This window comes from Melospiza georgiana, chromosome Z, assembly GCF_028018845.1.
Source record: "Melospiza georgiana isolate bMelGeo1 chromosome Z, bMelGeo1.pri, whole genome shotgun sequence".
Lineage (NCBI taxonomy): Eukaryota > Metazoa > Chordata > Aves > Passeriformes > Passerellidae > Melospiza > Melospiza georgiana.
This window is the reverse complement of record NC_080465.1, coordinates 74,663,324-74,679,911: the sequence shown is the minus strand read 5'-3', so window position 1 is coordinate 74,679,911 and position 16,588 is coordinate 74,663,324. Positions and strand designations below refer to the sequence as shown.

General features: G+C 44.4%; 1 protein-coding gene across 3 annotated transcripts in view; it reads right to left on the bottom strand.

Annotated features, from left to right (window-relative positions):
* Positions 1–16,588, bottom strand: part of FAM219A (family with sequence similarity 219 member A) — a 91,864-nt gene that overhangs the window by 8,852 nt on the left and 66,424 nt on the right. For all 3 annotated transcript variants that reach the window (XM_058043993.1, XM_058043994.1, XM_058043995.1), the window contains exons 3-5: positions 5,266–5,368; positions 1,300–1,380; positions 933–987 (exon numbers count right to left, since the gene is read on the bottom strand). In XM_058043993.1, the coding sequence (XP_057899976.1) occupies positions 933–987; positions 1,300–1,380; positions 5,266–5,368 (239 nt within the window). The remainder of the gene's footprint in view (positions 1–932; positions 988–1,299; positions 1,381–5,265; positions 5,369–16,588) is intronic.

Here is a 16,588-nt window from a genome sequence, read left to right as displayed (position 1 = left end):
TTGTAATGGAATAATTTTTCCCTAAGGACAAGCCCTCAGTCAAAGTAATGCAATAATATTATTAACTGGCAGATGGGCAGTCCCCCCTCTCAGTCTGGGGCACGCTATAGCAGTGAAAAGATGGTAAAGTTTGGCTCCGTGATCTCAGGTTCAAGTGCTGTCTGACTGGATCTATATAAACAACACTTAGGGCACAGAAACAGCTCAGATCATCTGACATGGTCACTGCTCTTGGCTGTTTCCCAGGGTTTCAGAGGTATTTTATCCAAGGAAGAGATACAAGGGGCAAGAGTTCTGAGCAGTTTGTGGGCAGAATGGCTGCTCAGCCCCTGGATACAAAATCCTGCAGAAGCAGTAGCCAGAGGCTTCTTACAAGAGGCCAAACAACAAATTCATGAGAGAGTACAGGAATTTACTCAGAAACAATGCAGAGGGACTAACAAGCCTGAGCTTCCTGCCTTTTCTCTTTGAAAGGGCAAGAGTTCATATCTGCAAGTCCTCCCTGGAATTTCTGCTTGCTCCAAGTAAACACACACTGGGTGACCCTGACTCCAGTAACTGGAAATCACAGCACACCCTTAGATCCTGTATTTGTGTCCTTGGCATGTGTACAGTTGCTGAGCTGCCATGGCAGTCAAGATGATGCTTTTGCACCTCATGGGTCACTGCAGGACTAGGCAGAATGAGGGAAAGTTTGAGTGAAACCAAAGGTAGCTGTGAAAACTGCTGATGGGCAGATCTCTGCATCATCATCAGGGAAGAAAGCAACATGACACAGTTTCTGCCATGGCCCCTTCCAGACTCACGGAGTCTATACCACTACTAAATTTGTTGTGTGGTCATTTCTGCCTGTGCAAGGACTCTATAAGCAATTTCTGGCTGCTCTGTTACTTGTATTCATGGCAAGGAAGGCAGGGGAGAGTATAACTCACCTCAGCTGATGAGTATCCCGAGGAGGAATATCTGGACATATCGAAGTCATCATCACTGCAGGGAAGTACAAGTACAGTGAAGAAGGAATTGGTTAGATGAGACCTGTACTCCCCACTTAGTCCTATCTTTCTTGTGCCATGAAACTGTTCTTCAGGCACAGAGAAGCTACATCAAGGGAGCCTGTAGAGCAGCTTTCATCTGTGACCCTCAGATCTTTTCTCACAGCTCTTCTCCCTTGTTCTTACATAGAGACCCACCATGGCATAGGTCAGAGGGAACAGTGGAGGGAAGAATGTGAGTGCTGCCCTCTGTCATGAAAACCCACTTAAGCTGTCATGTATATCACGTTTTTAACCTTTTGCATACCTGTCTGTATCCAGGGCTACCAGGGGCTTTTCATCTGGACTCTGGTCTAGCGACGAGTAGCCCTTGTTGGGAACGACGAGCCTGAAATAATTAAATGTTGTCCATTAACCACACGGTAAAGCTCAGAACCACACACTGCCTAGGGTAAAGCTGTATGATAGTTGGCTTTCCCCATTCCACCTCTTTGCAAGCCCCCACTTATTAGTGAAGATGTTTAAATGGGTGCAATTCAGAGGGAGCAAGATGTGTCTCTGGGTAGCCTACAGTGGTTTCACAGGGATTAACACTGGGCATGCCCTAGGAACATACCCCTTCCTGGAAATAAAAAAACAACATTGGGACATTCTGTACTTCATTCTGGTAAACCTGTTTGGCTAGCATTGCCTGTCATATCAGATTGCTCATTTTCTTGTTGCTTGTTTTTTTCCTGGCAGGGGCACCTGACACCAGCAGTAAGCACATAGGAGAAGGAGGCGAGGGGAAGCCAGAGGCCAGAGTGATCCCACTATTCTGCTGTTGGACATCAGGGATATTATGTGGTGCCTCTTTCTGAATCCCTATCCAGGCCTCTGGCAACACAACACTTCTGAGGTCTCAGTACTAAATTTAGTAATATTAGAAACCTGAGCTGGTGTGACCAGCATAAGAAACCAGTCAGAGCAGCACTTTTTAAATTCCGTTTTTTTGCTAAGACTTTCAGTTAATCAGAAATGTTACAAAGGCTGAGGATGACTCTGCACCTTTAACTGCCTGGGAGAGTTTGTGAAATGGAGTGCAGGCTTCAGAACTTCTAGGATAAGAAAAATGTGTTAATACAATAATATCTTGTTCACAATGGAGTCCTTTCATCCAAAAAATGCAAAAATAATTTGGTTCGCAATTAAAATAAGATTAACTAAACCAACAAATGCAGTAGGATTCTTTGTTCAGCAAGTAAGAACCTCAGGAGTGACAAAAATCCTCTCTTTCAGTAAGTCAATCACTTTCTTCCAAGTGGTTTTTAACAGCACACCATGATGCACAATAATGCTTCACTAAGAGTTTAAGAAATATAAATCTAAGTACGATAATCCATCTCATCCATGCTCCAACTACTCTCTAACTACCTGAAATGTTTTTCTGCTCCTGCACAGATAATTGCAGCAAGCCATTAACAATTTTAGAAATAAGAAGTCCTGGCAAGCACCGTCAGTGGTCAGGCTCAGGAAGAGTAAGATATATCAAGTCCTATAACAAAGCAGATACATAGGTTCACAATTAGTTATATTTTCTTACTGTGTTCACTGAAACATAAATTAAATAAATTAATTTAAAACCTGATGCAGAATTTCCAAACTGCTGCACCAGAGGACTGGAGAAAATGGGATCCACTTGCAAAATTCAGTAGCCCTTCTCACAGAAGTGGGACAGTCCTTCTGCTCCTGAGGTATGAAGGCAGGAAGTCAAGAAGCAAAGACGTCTGGAGCTGAAGCTGAGATTTGGCAGACAAGCCTGCCCATACAGATATCAGAAGTACTGACTCCCATTTTCACTCTCCAGTTTTCCAGTCCCTGCTCCATATATATTCACTGACAGTAGTTATTAAATCATCAGTGAACAAAGCACTCTCAGGTGATCTAGGAGCAGAACACTGTGGTGATATTTACTTGATGAAAAAAACCTCCACTACATCTTCTTCTTGAGAAGTGTCTGTTCTCTTAATAACAAAAAACTTTAATTTAACTGCTGCAGACAAAAATTGTTACAATGTCTCTGCCTCTGATTTAAGTATTTTCCTCACATCCTGATTGTCCTTGTCTTCACTTCCCACTGTCCTTGGAATAAAGTCGGGTAGCAGTGGTAGCTGCTTTTGTCTGCAGCTGCCCTGGTATAAGCTTCTTTGTCTTTGTGTTTTTGCTCACTTGAAGCCACACAGGTTGGACCATAATGTCCAAGTTCAGGTTACCCTGAGTGGACTGTAGCACTCAGCTGTATTCAAGTGGTGTGGATGGTGTTATGGGCTCTGTCTAAACTCATAGGAAGAGCATCACCCCTACCTCATTTAATTTAATTTGATTTTAGGGAGACTGAGAGTGTTATGGATCCAATTACTCTCACCTGTAAGGCTGGCTGCACCCTCGTCCCAGAAGAGGACTGAATGGTGAAGGCAACCTTGTACTAGAGGCTGGATGTCAGAAATCCACAGGGATAATACAAAATAACAGAGGCCTTGGGGAAGAAGGAGGAGGTGGAGTAGAGAGTAGAAGAGGCAAAGCACAAAGGAAAACATATTTGATGAGAAGAGCAGAACTATTAAAAAGGGGGAAATGGTTTTAGCTTAATTATCCTGCAGAGACCTGAGGAAGCCAACGGTTCAGACTTAAAAAATAATCTGGAAATTTTGCAGTGTGTCCTCCTGGAATATTTCCCATTATACTGTTACCCTGTGAAAACCTGCTTGAACAAGCTTGTGGCATTTCTGCCTTGTTGGTGTTACCAGTCAGTGGCAGACAGACTGAAGCATTCAGAGGTGCCCAGATGTCCTTAAGTGAAATAAAAACTGAGCTGGCTGTTTGAAATCTTTTGTCAATAGGTGTCACTGCTCCACTCTTTCCACCGGCAGCTTGTTGGAAACAACAATCTCTCCATGGAAAATTTGCTCATGTTACAGGTAGATACCTCTATTTATCCCACCTTCTCTCCCTTATTATCTTCCTCCACTAATTTCAGTGTTTCTAAACCTCTCAAGCAGCAAATCTGCTGCCATTCCTCTCAGGAAGCTAGCTTGTGCCTTTTGTCAAAAGAAAACAAGCTTTTCCAGAATGTACTTGGAAGATAAGGAGGACCAGTGGGCATGGAAAACCCAGCTGAGCACAGTTCCTGAATTTCTTGCTGCCATGAAAGGTCTGGCTCTTTTATATGGCCTCAACACCTGAACACAGAGTGGAAGCAATGCAGCATATTCCCCATATGTATTTCAGGGGCTTACAACTAAAAGTTGACTAGGTCCTGTCAGGATTTATGGCTAATATTTTGGGTCTGGGGAATTAGTATGAACAAGAAAGCTCATCTTTCAGATGCACTGCATATAGAGAGGCTCTGACCTGCAGGTCCTATTCTACTTAATATATGGTAATCCAGGAAACTTTCCCCTTCATCAGTAAACATCCAGCATTCCCCAGGTTCCTCCATCATTTTAAGTGAGGTCCTCCACTAAAACCTGCCACCTTTCCAGCAGCATGCAAAGCATGCAATCCTGTGGGCTCATGGGGTTTCCTCTTTCCTGAACATAGGTAAGTAATACATTAGTGTACTGAAGTCTGCACAGGCAAAAAATAGAAATACTCTAAAAGAAAATATTCAGCTGAGAATGTCTTTGTTTACAGCACGTAAACCTCACTAGACATACTGCCTAATACTCTCTTACAGAGCTCCTTCAAAGCATCTCCAGCAAAGTGTGACCGTGCTGTTCCAAGGGTGGAGAAGGTATGTAGAAAATCACACAGAGACAGATTATTTACAAGCCTTCATTAAATCTGTCAGTAGCAGAACAGGTCACCATCAAAAAGGATCAGTGGAACTTACAGTGACAAAGGCAACCAAGGCAGAATTAAGCTCTAAACTAGTCTGTGTTTAATGAAGAAGCACAGCTCCTTTCCCACTGGCAGGATCAGGTGCTACCTGAGACTACTCAGATCCTGCAGGATGGCTCTATCAACCCCCTGATTTTGACCTGGCTGGGCTGCCTCTGCCTTCTACAGGCTGCAATACCTCTGGTCCTGGGCTCAAGTGCTCTTGCATCTTCCCAGGGACTGGGATGCAACACAGCCCAGAGCATTTGGGGCTGCCAGCTCCAGGAAGGACCATCACTGTTCTTGCAGTGTGGCTGGCAGAAGGCAAACGCAATGAACACTGTCCCTGACCACCCCAGGACCATTAGGGACTGCAGCTCAGAGCACAGCTGTGAGTACTCTTCCAGTCCTTTACCTTGTTCGTGCCATCACGTTGTTCTTCTTGGGCTGCTGATTAACTGGGCTTCCCATGTTGCCATTCTTCAGGGACCCCTTCCGAGCCAGCTCCCTCTGCTTCTCTGCACAGGAGATAGGAATGGGAAAAGCAAAATTAGAGCAGCAGCCTAGCTGGCAACCACAAGAAGAAACCCAGATCTGGTAGAGGCAAAAGGCACAGCAGAATTAACAGCAAAGGACATGAGCTTGCCACTTCTTATGAAGGGATGCTGTAAAGGCTTGATGAGCTGTGTTCCACTTTCTCCAAGATCACCAGGGACTAAAACTAATCTACCTTCACTCATAGCAGCCTTTTGACAGGGAACACACTAAAATCTGGGTCTCCAAGACCCATAAGGTCTTGGAGCTTCTGGATGAAACCCAGATGAGGCAGACAAGAGGAACAGACCTTGTGCCTATCTGCCGCTACTTTCTGCATGGACTCCAATACCATGCTGTACTAATATGACTCTGCTTCTAGCAGGGATGGGAACCCAGGCATGTATATAAATTGATATTAAATTTTCTGATTGAAAGTCCTTCCTTGTTTCTTGTGGAGGATCAGTTGCATTGAATTACCAGCTGGTCACAAAAGTTGAGCTAACTGCCCCAACCTCATCGTGTAACAGCAGGCAAGGCTTGTATGGAAAAGCTGAGCTTAGAGCCAGTAAGGCAGGAATGAGAACAGCTAAAAAAAATTCTCCAGAGTGTGATAAAATGCTAGAAAGTACTTTTGTGGCATGCCTAAATAACAGGTGTACCAGACTGCTTGCTGATAAATCTGAATAGTGAATTTGTTTTGGTTTGCCCTCTTCTGCAATGTGAATTCTGTTGTTTTGTTGTGTTTCTTCTGCAGATTTTATTTCCACTTGGAGAGAAGAGCAGTTTTTCTCACTTGTTGTGGAAAAGCAGCATGCTTCTACAGCGTGCAAGTTCAAGGTGAGCCAACACTTTCCCTTCCTCACAAGTCAGAGCAGGGGGACACACATCCAAGGCTCCCTTTCTTAATGGAGAAATAAACAGCAGGGATACCTGGAGATTGTTATGATGAGGAACATAGAGACAAGAATACATACACTTGCAAACCATACCCAGCCTGCTCCTGCTGACAGCAGAGGTGAATAAATGCACATGGAACTTGGCAGGAAAAGGACTGGATTAATAACTCACTCTGGCTTGAGCAACTTGAGAGACTGATTCAGGATCGAAATCAAAACCTTAAATCAGAGTAATTTCTCAGTATGGAATTTGGAAATGCATTGGTTACCTCTGTCTCCAGAATAAAAGACTGATATTTTGCAGGCCACATGAATTTTGCTGTTCAGAGAGAGATAAAGCAAGACTATGAAGGCAAATACCTACACCACGAAATACAACCTGATTTCCACTCATCTCCATCAGAAGCTCCAGTGCTGACCACAAATACACAGCACTGAGACAAGCTGCCAATGCTTTATGATGCTGATGAAATGGTTACAGGGGGCTGAATACACTGTGAGTGCAGGTGTGATGGCTCACAGCAATCATCAGCAGGGTTGAAACCCAGATTCCTTCTGGCTTTTCACTAATTTTCCAGACAGAAGCTTCCTTCAAGAAGCAGGATAGAGCAGAGAAGGTTGGGAAGGCATGAAGCAGTTTGTGTTTGCCTTTGACATTACAAAACACATTCAATTAGGAGTCTGAAGATCCTGTCTGATGATTAGCAGAATCACTGTGTTGGGTGATGTATTCAGTTTGTGGGCAAGTTTTTGGTAGTGGAGGGTTGCACAGGTGGGTTCTGTGAGAAGCTTCTAGATGTTTCCCTGTGTCTAACAGAGCCAATGCTAGCAAGCTCCAACACAGACCTGCTGCTGGGCATGGCTGGGCTCATTAGCAATGGTGGTAGAGTCTCTGGGATAACACAGTTAGGAAAGGGGGAAAAACCCTGTACAACTGCAGCCAGACAGAAGAGTGAGGGTGTGTGCAGATACCCAGGTCAGTACAGAAGCAGGAAGAGGAGCTGCTCCAGGTAGCAGAACAGATTCCCCTGCAGCCCATGGTGAGGCACCCCTGTAGCCCCTGGAGCTCCACAAAGGAGCAGAGATCCATCTGCAGTCTATGGAGGACACCACAACAGAGCAGGGTGCCTGAAAGAGGCTGTGAACCCGTGGAAAGCCCATGTTATTTCTGCGTTTTCACTCCTCTGTCCAGATGAGTACTAGAAAAGCTTTGATTGGCTCCTGCTGTCCAGCGAGGGTCACCCCACCACAGGTAATCTACTCATCTCCATGCTTGAGTGAAGCAAAGCAGCAGTTTTCTGTTTCAGTGGAGAACTTGGAGAATACAGACAGCTGTGCTGTCAGTCTGACTCACGGGGGAATTTGACTGCACCAGTTCCACTTCAGCTAATCCTGGATGTTGTGTCAGAAGAAGAACATATGGAGCACGTGAGTGTGTGTGTGAGGAGGGGGTCCAGGATCCTTCTGACACCCCTATACTGCTCTGAACAGCATGAGGAACAGCCTTTTGTCTGGATCTGCCAACCACATCACATCTTGCTCCTCCTTTATTGTTCACCTTGTCACCTCATCTTTGAGACACTCTGTCCCTTATGACATAAAAATCATTTCAGAGAAGATGCATCTGCTTAAAGAGCAAACTATTGCTTTCCTGCTAGCCCCACACTATCCTGTGCTGCTTGTTGACTCCATCTGTGTCATTCAGCATCTCCTCCACGTGCTGCTTCAAAGTAAGCTCTGCTGGTGACAAGACAACAGCCAAGCAGACTATGGAGCATTCAGTGAGGCAGGGAAAACACCTAAGTAAAAAGTAGCAAAGGAAATGCATGCTGCAGACACAATCAGCACCACAAGTGGCCCAGCCTTGTGTCCTGCCTGGCAGTGGTCTCCTATTATAGTTGCCTGCAAAATTAATAAGAAGGTGCCCCAGCATGCCAAACACTCAGCAAACTGTTCTTGTCCCAGTATTCACTCACCTGATCCGGGACATGTTAGAGGATGGATGGACAGACAACTGCACGCTGACAAGTGACACACATCCACACAGGGAGCCTCTTTGGGGAGAGTCAAGAGGGGGCTGAATTCTCCCCTTATCATGGGAACACCTACTGCCCTAATGAAAGATTTCAAGCACTGCTTGAGATGATTTAGTGCAATCTAAAATGGTTACCTGTTCAACTGGCAGGGTGTGTCTAGCTGCTTTCTGATGAGAGAAAATAGTAATGGACCATGGGAAGCAGAATGGACTTAACATGAATGTGTCTAAATTAAAAATCAGACTTGAATGAATCCTTAAAATTATTTCTCTGGTTTCAGCATTTAAACAAAATCATAATCAGTTTTAATAACACTTCCAAGGTTTTTTAATAAATTAAATGCTGAACAGTTTGTTTGGAGCATGTTGCTATGTAGGGGTGGGCTTGCTTTTGCCTACTATCTTCCCCAAACGAGAAATGCCAAAAGTAGTCATATGCTTGAGTCTCCTGCAGAACTGCTCCTTTTGTGACATGAGACAAAGCAGACAATGCAGGAATCTGGTGAACATCATGCTGTACTATGCTGAAGAGATATTTGAAGAATCAGACACCCCAAATCCGCATTTTCCATTTGTCCCGAGATAGTGGGTGAGTCTGGCTATGATCAGACATGGTGGGTGGAGAGTGGTTTAGGATGCCATTGTCACACTGTCACTGTGCTTGACTACCTGCAGCCCCCTCAGCTGAGGCAGCCTGACTGGCACAAACACTCTTTTATGGCAGATGAGGCTGATTTGCCTCCTTTGCACTGCGGGGGGGAACAAGCAGATGCTGACTGCTCCAGTCTCTTTGCTGAGAGCTGCTGGCTGGGCTGCAGTAACTCAACTGCTTGTGAATCTGCCTGACTAGGAGAAGATGGAGCTTCCTGCTATGGGGACAGTGCAGTGTGGACCCATGGATTTGCTGAAGTGGCAAGACAAAGAGAAATTAATCCAGTGTGACAGAACTGTATTTTTTCATTTTCAAGGTTGATGAGATGAGATTTTGCGATGTATTTCTCTCTCTGTCTCCCACAGTCAGCTAAATTGTTTCTGAGGCTGAGGACTCTGATTCCCTGATGAATTCTAATTTCTCAAGTAAGCTGAGAATTTAAATTGCACACTAAATGAAATTAATACGTCTGCTCAAATTCTGCTGAATGATGAACAGATTCGTGAGCAAATTAAAGGAGAAAGAATGAAATGCTGTCTACAGCTTCTTCAAGCCCAAGTCTTGATTTCAGTTCACTTGCATCGCTTAGCTGGGGGACATTAGCATGAATCTAGGTAACACTGAAATCTTCTCCACCTTTCACCTCTGACAGACAGTACTTGTCAGGGAGGACTGTGCCACTGCTTGGAGAGGATTTCAGGGTACATACATAAATTCGGGCTTTGCCTGCAGGCTGCACGGAAAGGAAGGTGTAAGGAAGTTGTGTGTTAGGACCACGCTGATCCCAGTGCTCCCTGCAGTGTAAGTATGACCATGTGGCTGGCGTTAGCGCAGATGATGGCTGTGCCTACTTGCACTGAGAACAAAAGGCAAAAGAAAAGTGATTTTTACTAAACAGGTGTAGCAGAAACAAAAAGGACCTATCTGTGGCCAGTCCCCTACGGTGAACATGGGGACTAAAGTTTCAAGCTGATACAGGCCAGGCATCAGCCCTGATTACTCACGACATCGGAATAAGGATATAATTTCACTGGTTTAAGAAAAGACTGTTCAGATAGCAAGGGCCAGACTGCTATGTCACCCAACTACCAACCTGCGTGAGACACAGTATTCTTAGCTGAAGCCTGTCATTTTCCTGACCCAGACAATCTTGGGGAAAATAGTGAACTATTTTCTAGTTTCTTCAGCTATATGAACTGGTTAGAAAGAATCAGTGTATGAATCTGTCTTCCAAGGTCCCTCTAGGACCAGGTTTTAAAGATCAAATAGCAGCATTTCCATATGTTCTGTTTATCTGGCTGTTGCTCTGTGCCTTTGGCATGGCTGAGAAGTGGCACAAACAGAAGTGGGCTGGGAGAGGTTCTAAGCTCCCTTCAGCTCCCAAGAAGGTCTGATCTAGAACTGGTAAAGGACCTAGGGACTACAAAGTCAATGTTTGTATCTGCTGTGTAAGGATGCAGCCCTTAACCTCCTGCATGGGAGCTACTATCAGCAGCAGCCAGGGCACTGCATGCACAGCAGGGCAGGGCTCATCCTGAGGTAGTGCTCAGCTAGAATGCTGCCTGGGCAAGTTACTGAGAGGTTTTTGAGGGCCTGGGTGATTTTATTTTGCACTTCTCTTCAGAAAACAGGCTCCAGAACATCACACTATTCCTTAGCATAGAGGAAAACATGTACGGGAGTGCTCCAGTCCCAGCCAAAGCTATCATCTACTTAAACCACACATCTCCAGAAGTGGCTTTATCTTCCCAGTAGCATGTCCTCATTCCCTAGCCATGCTATCCCAGCCCAACATCTCATGTTTCGGACCCTCATGTGATTATGGGAAGGAATGGCTTCTCTGCTTCTGCCCACTATTTGGTTTAGCCCCAGAAGAGAGCAGATAATTTCCTGCAATGAAAACCTCATGCTGTACACTTCAGTAAAAAAAAAAAACAAAACCAAAAAAACCCAAAGCAACACTATTTTGAACACAGAGAGCATTTTACCTCTACATGGCTTAATACAGTCGTGAATAATCTTTGTAAAACAGTAAAATGTGTTTTACTGCTGGTAGAAACTACATAACTGGTTTAGCTTAAAGCCATGTAGAGGATCTGTGGCAGCAGGGGAGCACAGAACCAGGATTCCTGCTCCCAGCCCTCTGCTCGAGCTGTCTCTGCAGCCATTTTATGCAGACAGGTTGCGAGCGTGTAGCAGCAGGCAGCAATTAATCTCTCTTCATCTTTCAACACCTTTCTGTACTGATTTCAAAGGCATCTATTGTCACAGCTCCTACCTCACAAGGACATTTATTTTGTTCTCATTCAGCATGTGCTTTTCCACTTAATTTTAAAGGATTGAGATTTTTATTCCTAATGGCTGCAAAATATTGGATGGAAGGATTTCATTTATCACTGTCAAAACTGGAATATATGAACAGCACTGGTGATATTTAAATGTAATTTTTTTTCCATTTTCCACATTTACCTTTAGAAAGGGACTTGTATGGTATTTTCATTTACTTTTCAAAGAATATTTTACCTGCCAGCCAGAAGAATAAAGTCAGATATCTGGGGAAGCATTTGCATTCTGACAAGCACAGCTAAAATATTTCTGTTTACAAACTGATTTCTGAAAGACCTAACCCATAAAACTGAGCTATGCTTGCTTTTAAGATATTTTAAAGGGACAAAGAGAATTAATTTACTTCACCTGGGGAGAACTTCTATAAATGCCCCCTCATTAGTTTTACTCAACTGAACACAGGTTTAAGTCAAAGCCATTTGCTTGACCTTGCTAAATGGTATGACAGACAAAAACAAAGGGGAAAGAAAACCAAAAAAGGGAGACTTTTAAGAGCAATCTAGCTCTCTTCATTTAAATAATTAAATTCATTTAAAACATCACTTATGCTATAGGCACAATCTACAGACACACAGAGGTAATATTAATGCCTACATCACATTTATTATGAGTTCTGATGTTCTGTGAAGAAGCATTAAGGTTACTGGTGCATGTACTAAATGTGATGTGTATTCAGAAGAGTAGTAGGACAAACTTGCTTAGCTGAATATTCACAGCATTTGGTTACACAGGTTGTCATCATACAGTGTCTATTTGTATTAAAAAACATTGTTAATAGAGTCTGACATCAGTAGGCTTGAACTGCATAGACAGTTAGTCAAATGTCCACCCTTTCATGCCAAAGGTTGGTCTATGGGAGAGCACATGTGTTATACTGCCTTCATAAACCACAGATTTAAAATAATAATAAAAAAACTATTTAAAATATTTGAATATGTTGTTATTGTGAAAGCTTTCACTGACTGGCAGATAGCCCTGACTGGCAGAATGACTTATTGAATTCCATCAGTAGGCAAACAAATAAAGCCCTAAGTGATAATGCAACAGGCAGCACACAAGCTTAGAAGGGACTCTCAGCCTGCTGTTTCCAGCATTGTGCTTGCAAAGGACTCTTGGCCTTTTCTTTTACCAGCACTGAACTGCAGCTGACAGTAAAAGCCATGTTTCCGGCTTTAGTTATCAGCAAAAATGTATATTTGATCCGTTTTGCTTTATCATCTGCTGTATTTGGTTTCCATGAACCTATGTACTTCAAACGAAATTCTGTATTTTCTGTCTAGTAAGATGAAAGCAGATGGAGACATGTAACTAGGCTGGTTAACACGACTGTTTTCTTCCCTGGAAAAGTAAAGAAAGAGAGTCAATAGTGAGCAGAGTATTGGCAGGGCATGTCACCTCCAATTACTCTGCTCCCCAGAACGGGACTTTCAGGCATTGTTTCACTGGAAGAATTGCCTGTTTACTATGCAAATCTACAGGAGAACAGGATATGCACAGCTCAGGGTGCCTCTTCCTGCTAATTCAATTAGTGAGCTGCAGTCCTGGGTACTTGGCTCAGCTGGAGCTGTCCCACACAGCAGCCTGCTCCCCTAACAGGATTACTGACCTGATCCCTCCTCCGAGGGGCTGCCACAATCTGGAAATTTGACATACGGCCTCAGAGCTCAATTAGTTATTTAATAAGTTTATGATTAACCAATCTGCTGATTAAGCTTTCATTAATTAGGTTGGTGGGAATTCTGTTTCAGAGGGATGGTGGACTCTATTGTCTCAGAGCAGGGTTGGAGAGCCCTTGTGTTTCGCATGCCCTGACATTTCTCTTTACTGCTCCAGAAATGCCTGCAAAAGCAGATGGAGACAGGTAACTAGGCTAGTTAACACGACAGTTTTCTTCCCTGGAAAAGGTAAAGAGAGTCAATAGTGAGCAGAGTATTGTCAGGGCATGTCACCTCCAATTACTCTGCTGCCCAGAAGAGGACTTGGGTGGCACTTGGGGCTGCTGCCAGATCACTGGGGCATGGTGACCCTCGAGGACAGCTCAGTATTGAGGCCTGGTTGTTACACCTGGAGCAGTTCAAAGGCTCCTGCTCCTCTCTTCTCCTCTCTTCTGAAGTCTTGCAGATGTAAGGAGGCAGGCTGGGTTTATCCAGGGCAGCTGGAGACCTTACAAGTACAATTTCAAAGGGCCTGGTCTGTCATTTTGGTATTTTGATTGGGGTGGGTGGCTCACCTCAGAGGAGAGTGGGAACTCCTTTCCTCTTTCTCTTTCTTTAAGAAAGAGTTTAGAGAAAGCTCATGGCTTCATCTCTGGCTTTGTTCTGTGGTTATTGCTCTGATGGATGGGGCTCAGTGGATGCTGCAACCTGCTCCCTGTAGGATGCCTTGGCTGAGAGGGTAGGGTGCTGCCACCTTCCTCCTCCAGGCTGGCCCCTGCTTTGGTAGAGAAAACAGGACTGGGCTCAGGGATTATCCCAAACTAGCATAAATTATTACATCTTTTCCCATCTGCAAGGGATGCTCTGTCTTCTTTCTTAGGCAGAGCTGGTATCTTTGGGTGTTAGACACCAGAGGATGGCAAAGGGGATGGCAATCAACTGTTTCATGCTCCTTAACGTCCTCATGTCACAGGTGCAAGGCTGAAGGTTTGGCAGCTGCCTTCTCCTTACACCTCTCAAAAGGATTGGTGACAAAACATAGCCATGCTTCTAAGTGGCAGAGGGAAACAGGACTGGCCAGAGAAAACTCAGGCCCCTGCTGAAATCCCTGAGAAAGAGTCTTGAAAGACAAGATGAAAGACAAAATTCTGGCTGTAGCAGCTTTAAGAGCTGCAGGAGAGGAAGCAGGGCCGGGGAATGACAGATGCCATCCCTACTGCAGAGCCCTGCAGCTGGAAATCAGACATGTGCACTGCTGAGCTGCAGCCTCAGTCAAAGGGGCTTGGAGAGCTCAAAGGGGCTCAGGGAAAGCCTTGCTCATGCTGAAGAAAGCAGTAATGTGCTGGGAAAGATGATGACAATTTTTAACACAGATCTGCAACATGACAAGTTTATGTCATGGTTTAGTATTTCAATGCTGATGTATTTCATGCTTTTGTGGCCCTTTTTTGGTGGGGTAGTAGTGCTCAGAAGAAGTTTGTTACCACAAGCTTCCAGCTGCTGGCATGTCCCTTCAGGGCTGAGGTTATGGCACTGCCACCCTAGCCCTGCTCACCACAGGCAGCCTCAAAGCAGAAAGGTTGGGTGCTAAAGCACTGCTGGCCTGAGCAAGGTTTTACATTGCTTTTGGGGGCCTATAAGTAGGAATTTAGGCAAAGGGGAGGCGGGTGTTAGCAAGAGTGAATGTGAGCCCCCTTCTGTCATGCCTCACACTACTGATCTTGCAAAGACTCATGCCTTTTGATTGGCAAATGGGCCCACCTCCTTCAAACAGCTGGCAGGGGAGGTTCCTGATTCTGCCTCCCAGCTGCCTGCTCTCAACACCGTGGCACTAAATGAGACTGCTGGCAATGCTGCAGCTGCCACGTCCTGCTATCTGACCCTCTCTCCTAAATGAACCACTGAGGCAGAAATTCTGGCAGACCAACGTTTTTACCTCCCTCCTGAATGACCAGTTGTATGCACTGAAGGAAGGGGAAAAATCCCAGCTTGGATTTGCTTATCAAAAGACCATTAGCTAAGGATTTTCTAAAGCATTTCTAAAAGAAAAGGAAGGAGACATGCAAAAGCAATACAAGAATTATCATAATTTTTGTACTCCTTGCATGCCTGGGTCAGGTATATGTTGGGCCACAGTGAGCACATGTTCAGCTTCACTTGGCACATTTGAGAGCTAAAATTGTCAACTGCATATGAACATAAGGTTTATTGTTGTACAGCTATCTGTTTGGCTGCCTGACTGGAGCTGTGGTAAGATGAAAGGAACAACAGAGTTGTAAGAGTAGAAGAAAAGAGTAGAGAAACAGCCTGAGGGTGTCAGCAAGCAAGGCTTTATTGCAGTAGAGCTAAGGGACTAAGGAGTGTGCATAGAAGACACAGTGGCTTGCCTGAGGAAATTAAGACAAAAGAGAAGCTGTGCATAAGGACTACAGGCAGTTAGAATGGTGGGTGTTTCAGTGATGCACAGTTCCTTTTAATTACAATTTCAGTTTGAATTATCTTTCAATAATTAAGATATACAACAGGCTTTAAACTTTTGTATATAGAGAGACCTAAGCACAGTGAAAGTGGATTTAATGACAAAAAAGGAAAGTGAAGAGGGTCAAGATATAAAAAGGGCTTTTTAAGGGTCAGGGACCTTATTAGGGGCTTTATAAGAAATGACTTGCCTTCTCTTCAGTCAGATTGTGTCACTGGGTGGACAGACAGAGGTGAAGAAGAGATGATGGTGGGAAGATGCTGGCTGGTTGCTGATGGAGCAGGCAGAATGCGCAAGGAACAAAATCCTGCAGACTCCAAAAGACATGACAGCAGGGAGGTATAACCTCAAGGCATGCTGAGATTTTAGAGAGTCTTTGCAAAGATGCAAGCTTGCTCTGTGTTTCTTTTTGCTATGCATTCTCATAAAAGAATCTAGTTTTCCATTTATAATCTGATTTGAATCAAGAACAGAGGTTTCCATTGCCAATCAACTGTATGCCGGTTAACACTATCAACTGTTGTCTTTTTTTGCCTCATTATTTCTCTCCACACAAGCATCAGGAACTTTTAGGTCATACTGTATCTCAAATTACCCTGGGGACAAAAAACAAAGGCGTCAGGTTTATCTGTCCTTAAGACAACTTCACTTGTGAAGTGACATCAGAAACTCACTCTGAATTGGAATGTCTGCAGGAGAGATGTCTGCAGAGAGTGGGAATGAGACACTGGGTCCCCTGAGGGAAGAAGTTCAAGTGCAGGGAGGATGGAGAAGATGTGGTGTCTACACACAGACACATGGATGTTCAGTGACTCAAGTTTGGAATCTCTTTCTCTCACACTGTGCTGGAAGGAGCCTGGTTTTTGCCAAGACCCAGACAGAAACAGCATTAACACTCAGCTTTCCGGACAGCCTCTCCACCCCACTGATGCTGGCACAGTCAGTGCTGAAAAAGGAAAAGCTGTGAGCAGAGGGAAAGCAGGGCAGAAAATATTCTCTGCTTTCTTTGAGGCTTCTAACAGCTGCATTTGTGAGGTGAATGGAAGGCTAATAGCAGGCTTCAAGGAATAAAAAACCTTCAACTCCTCTTCAGCAGAGGTATGGAGGAAGCCCAGTGACTGACAGCCTTGTCCTTTCC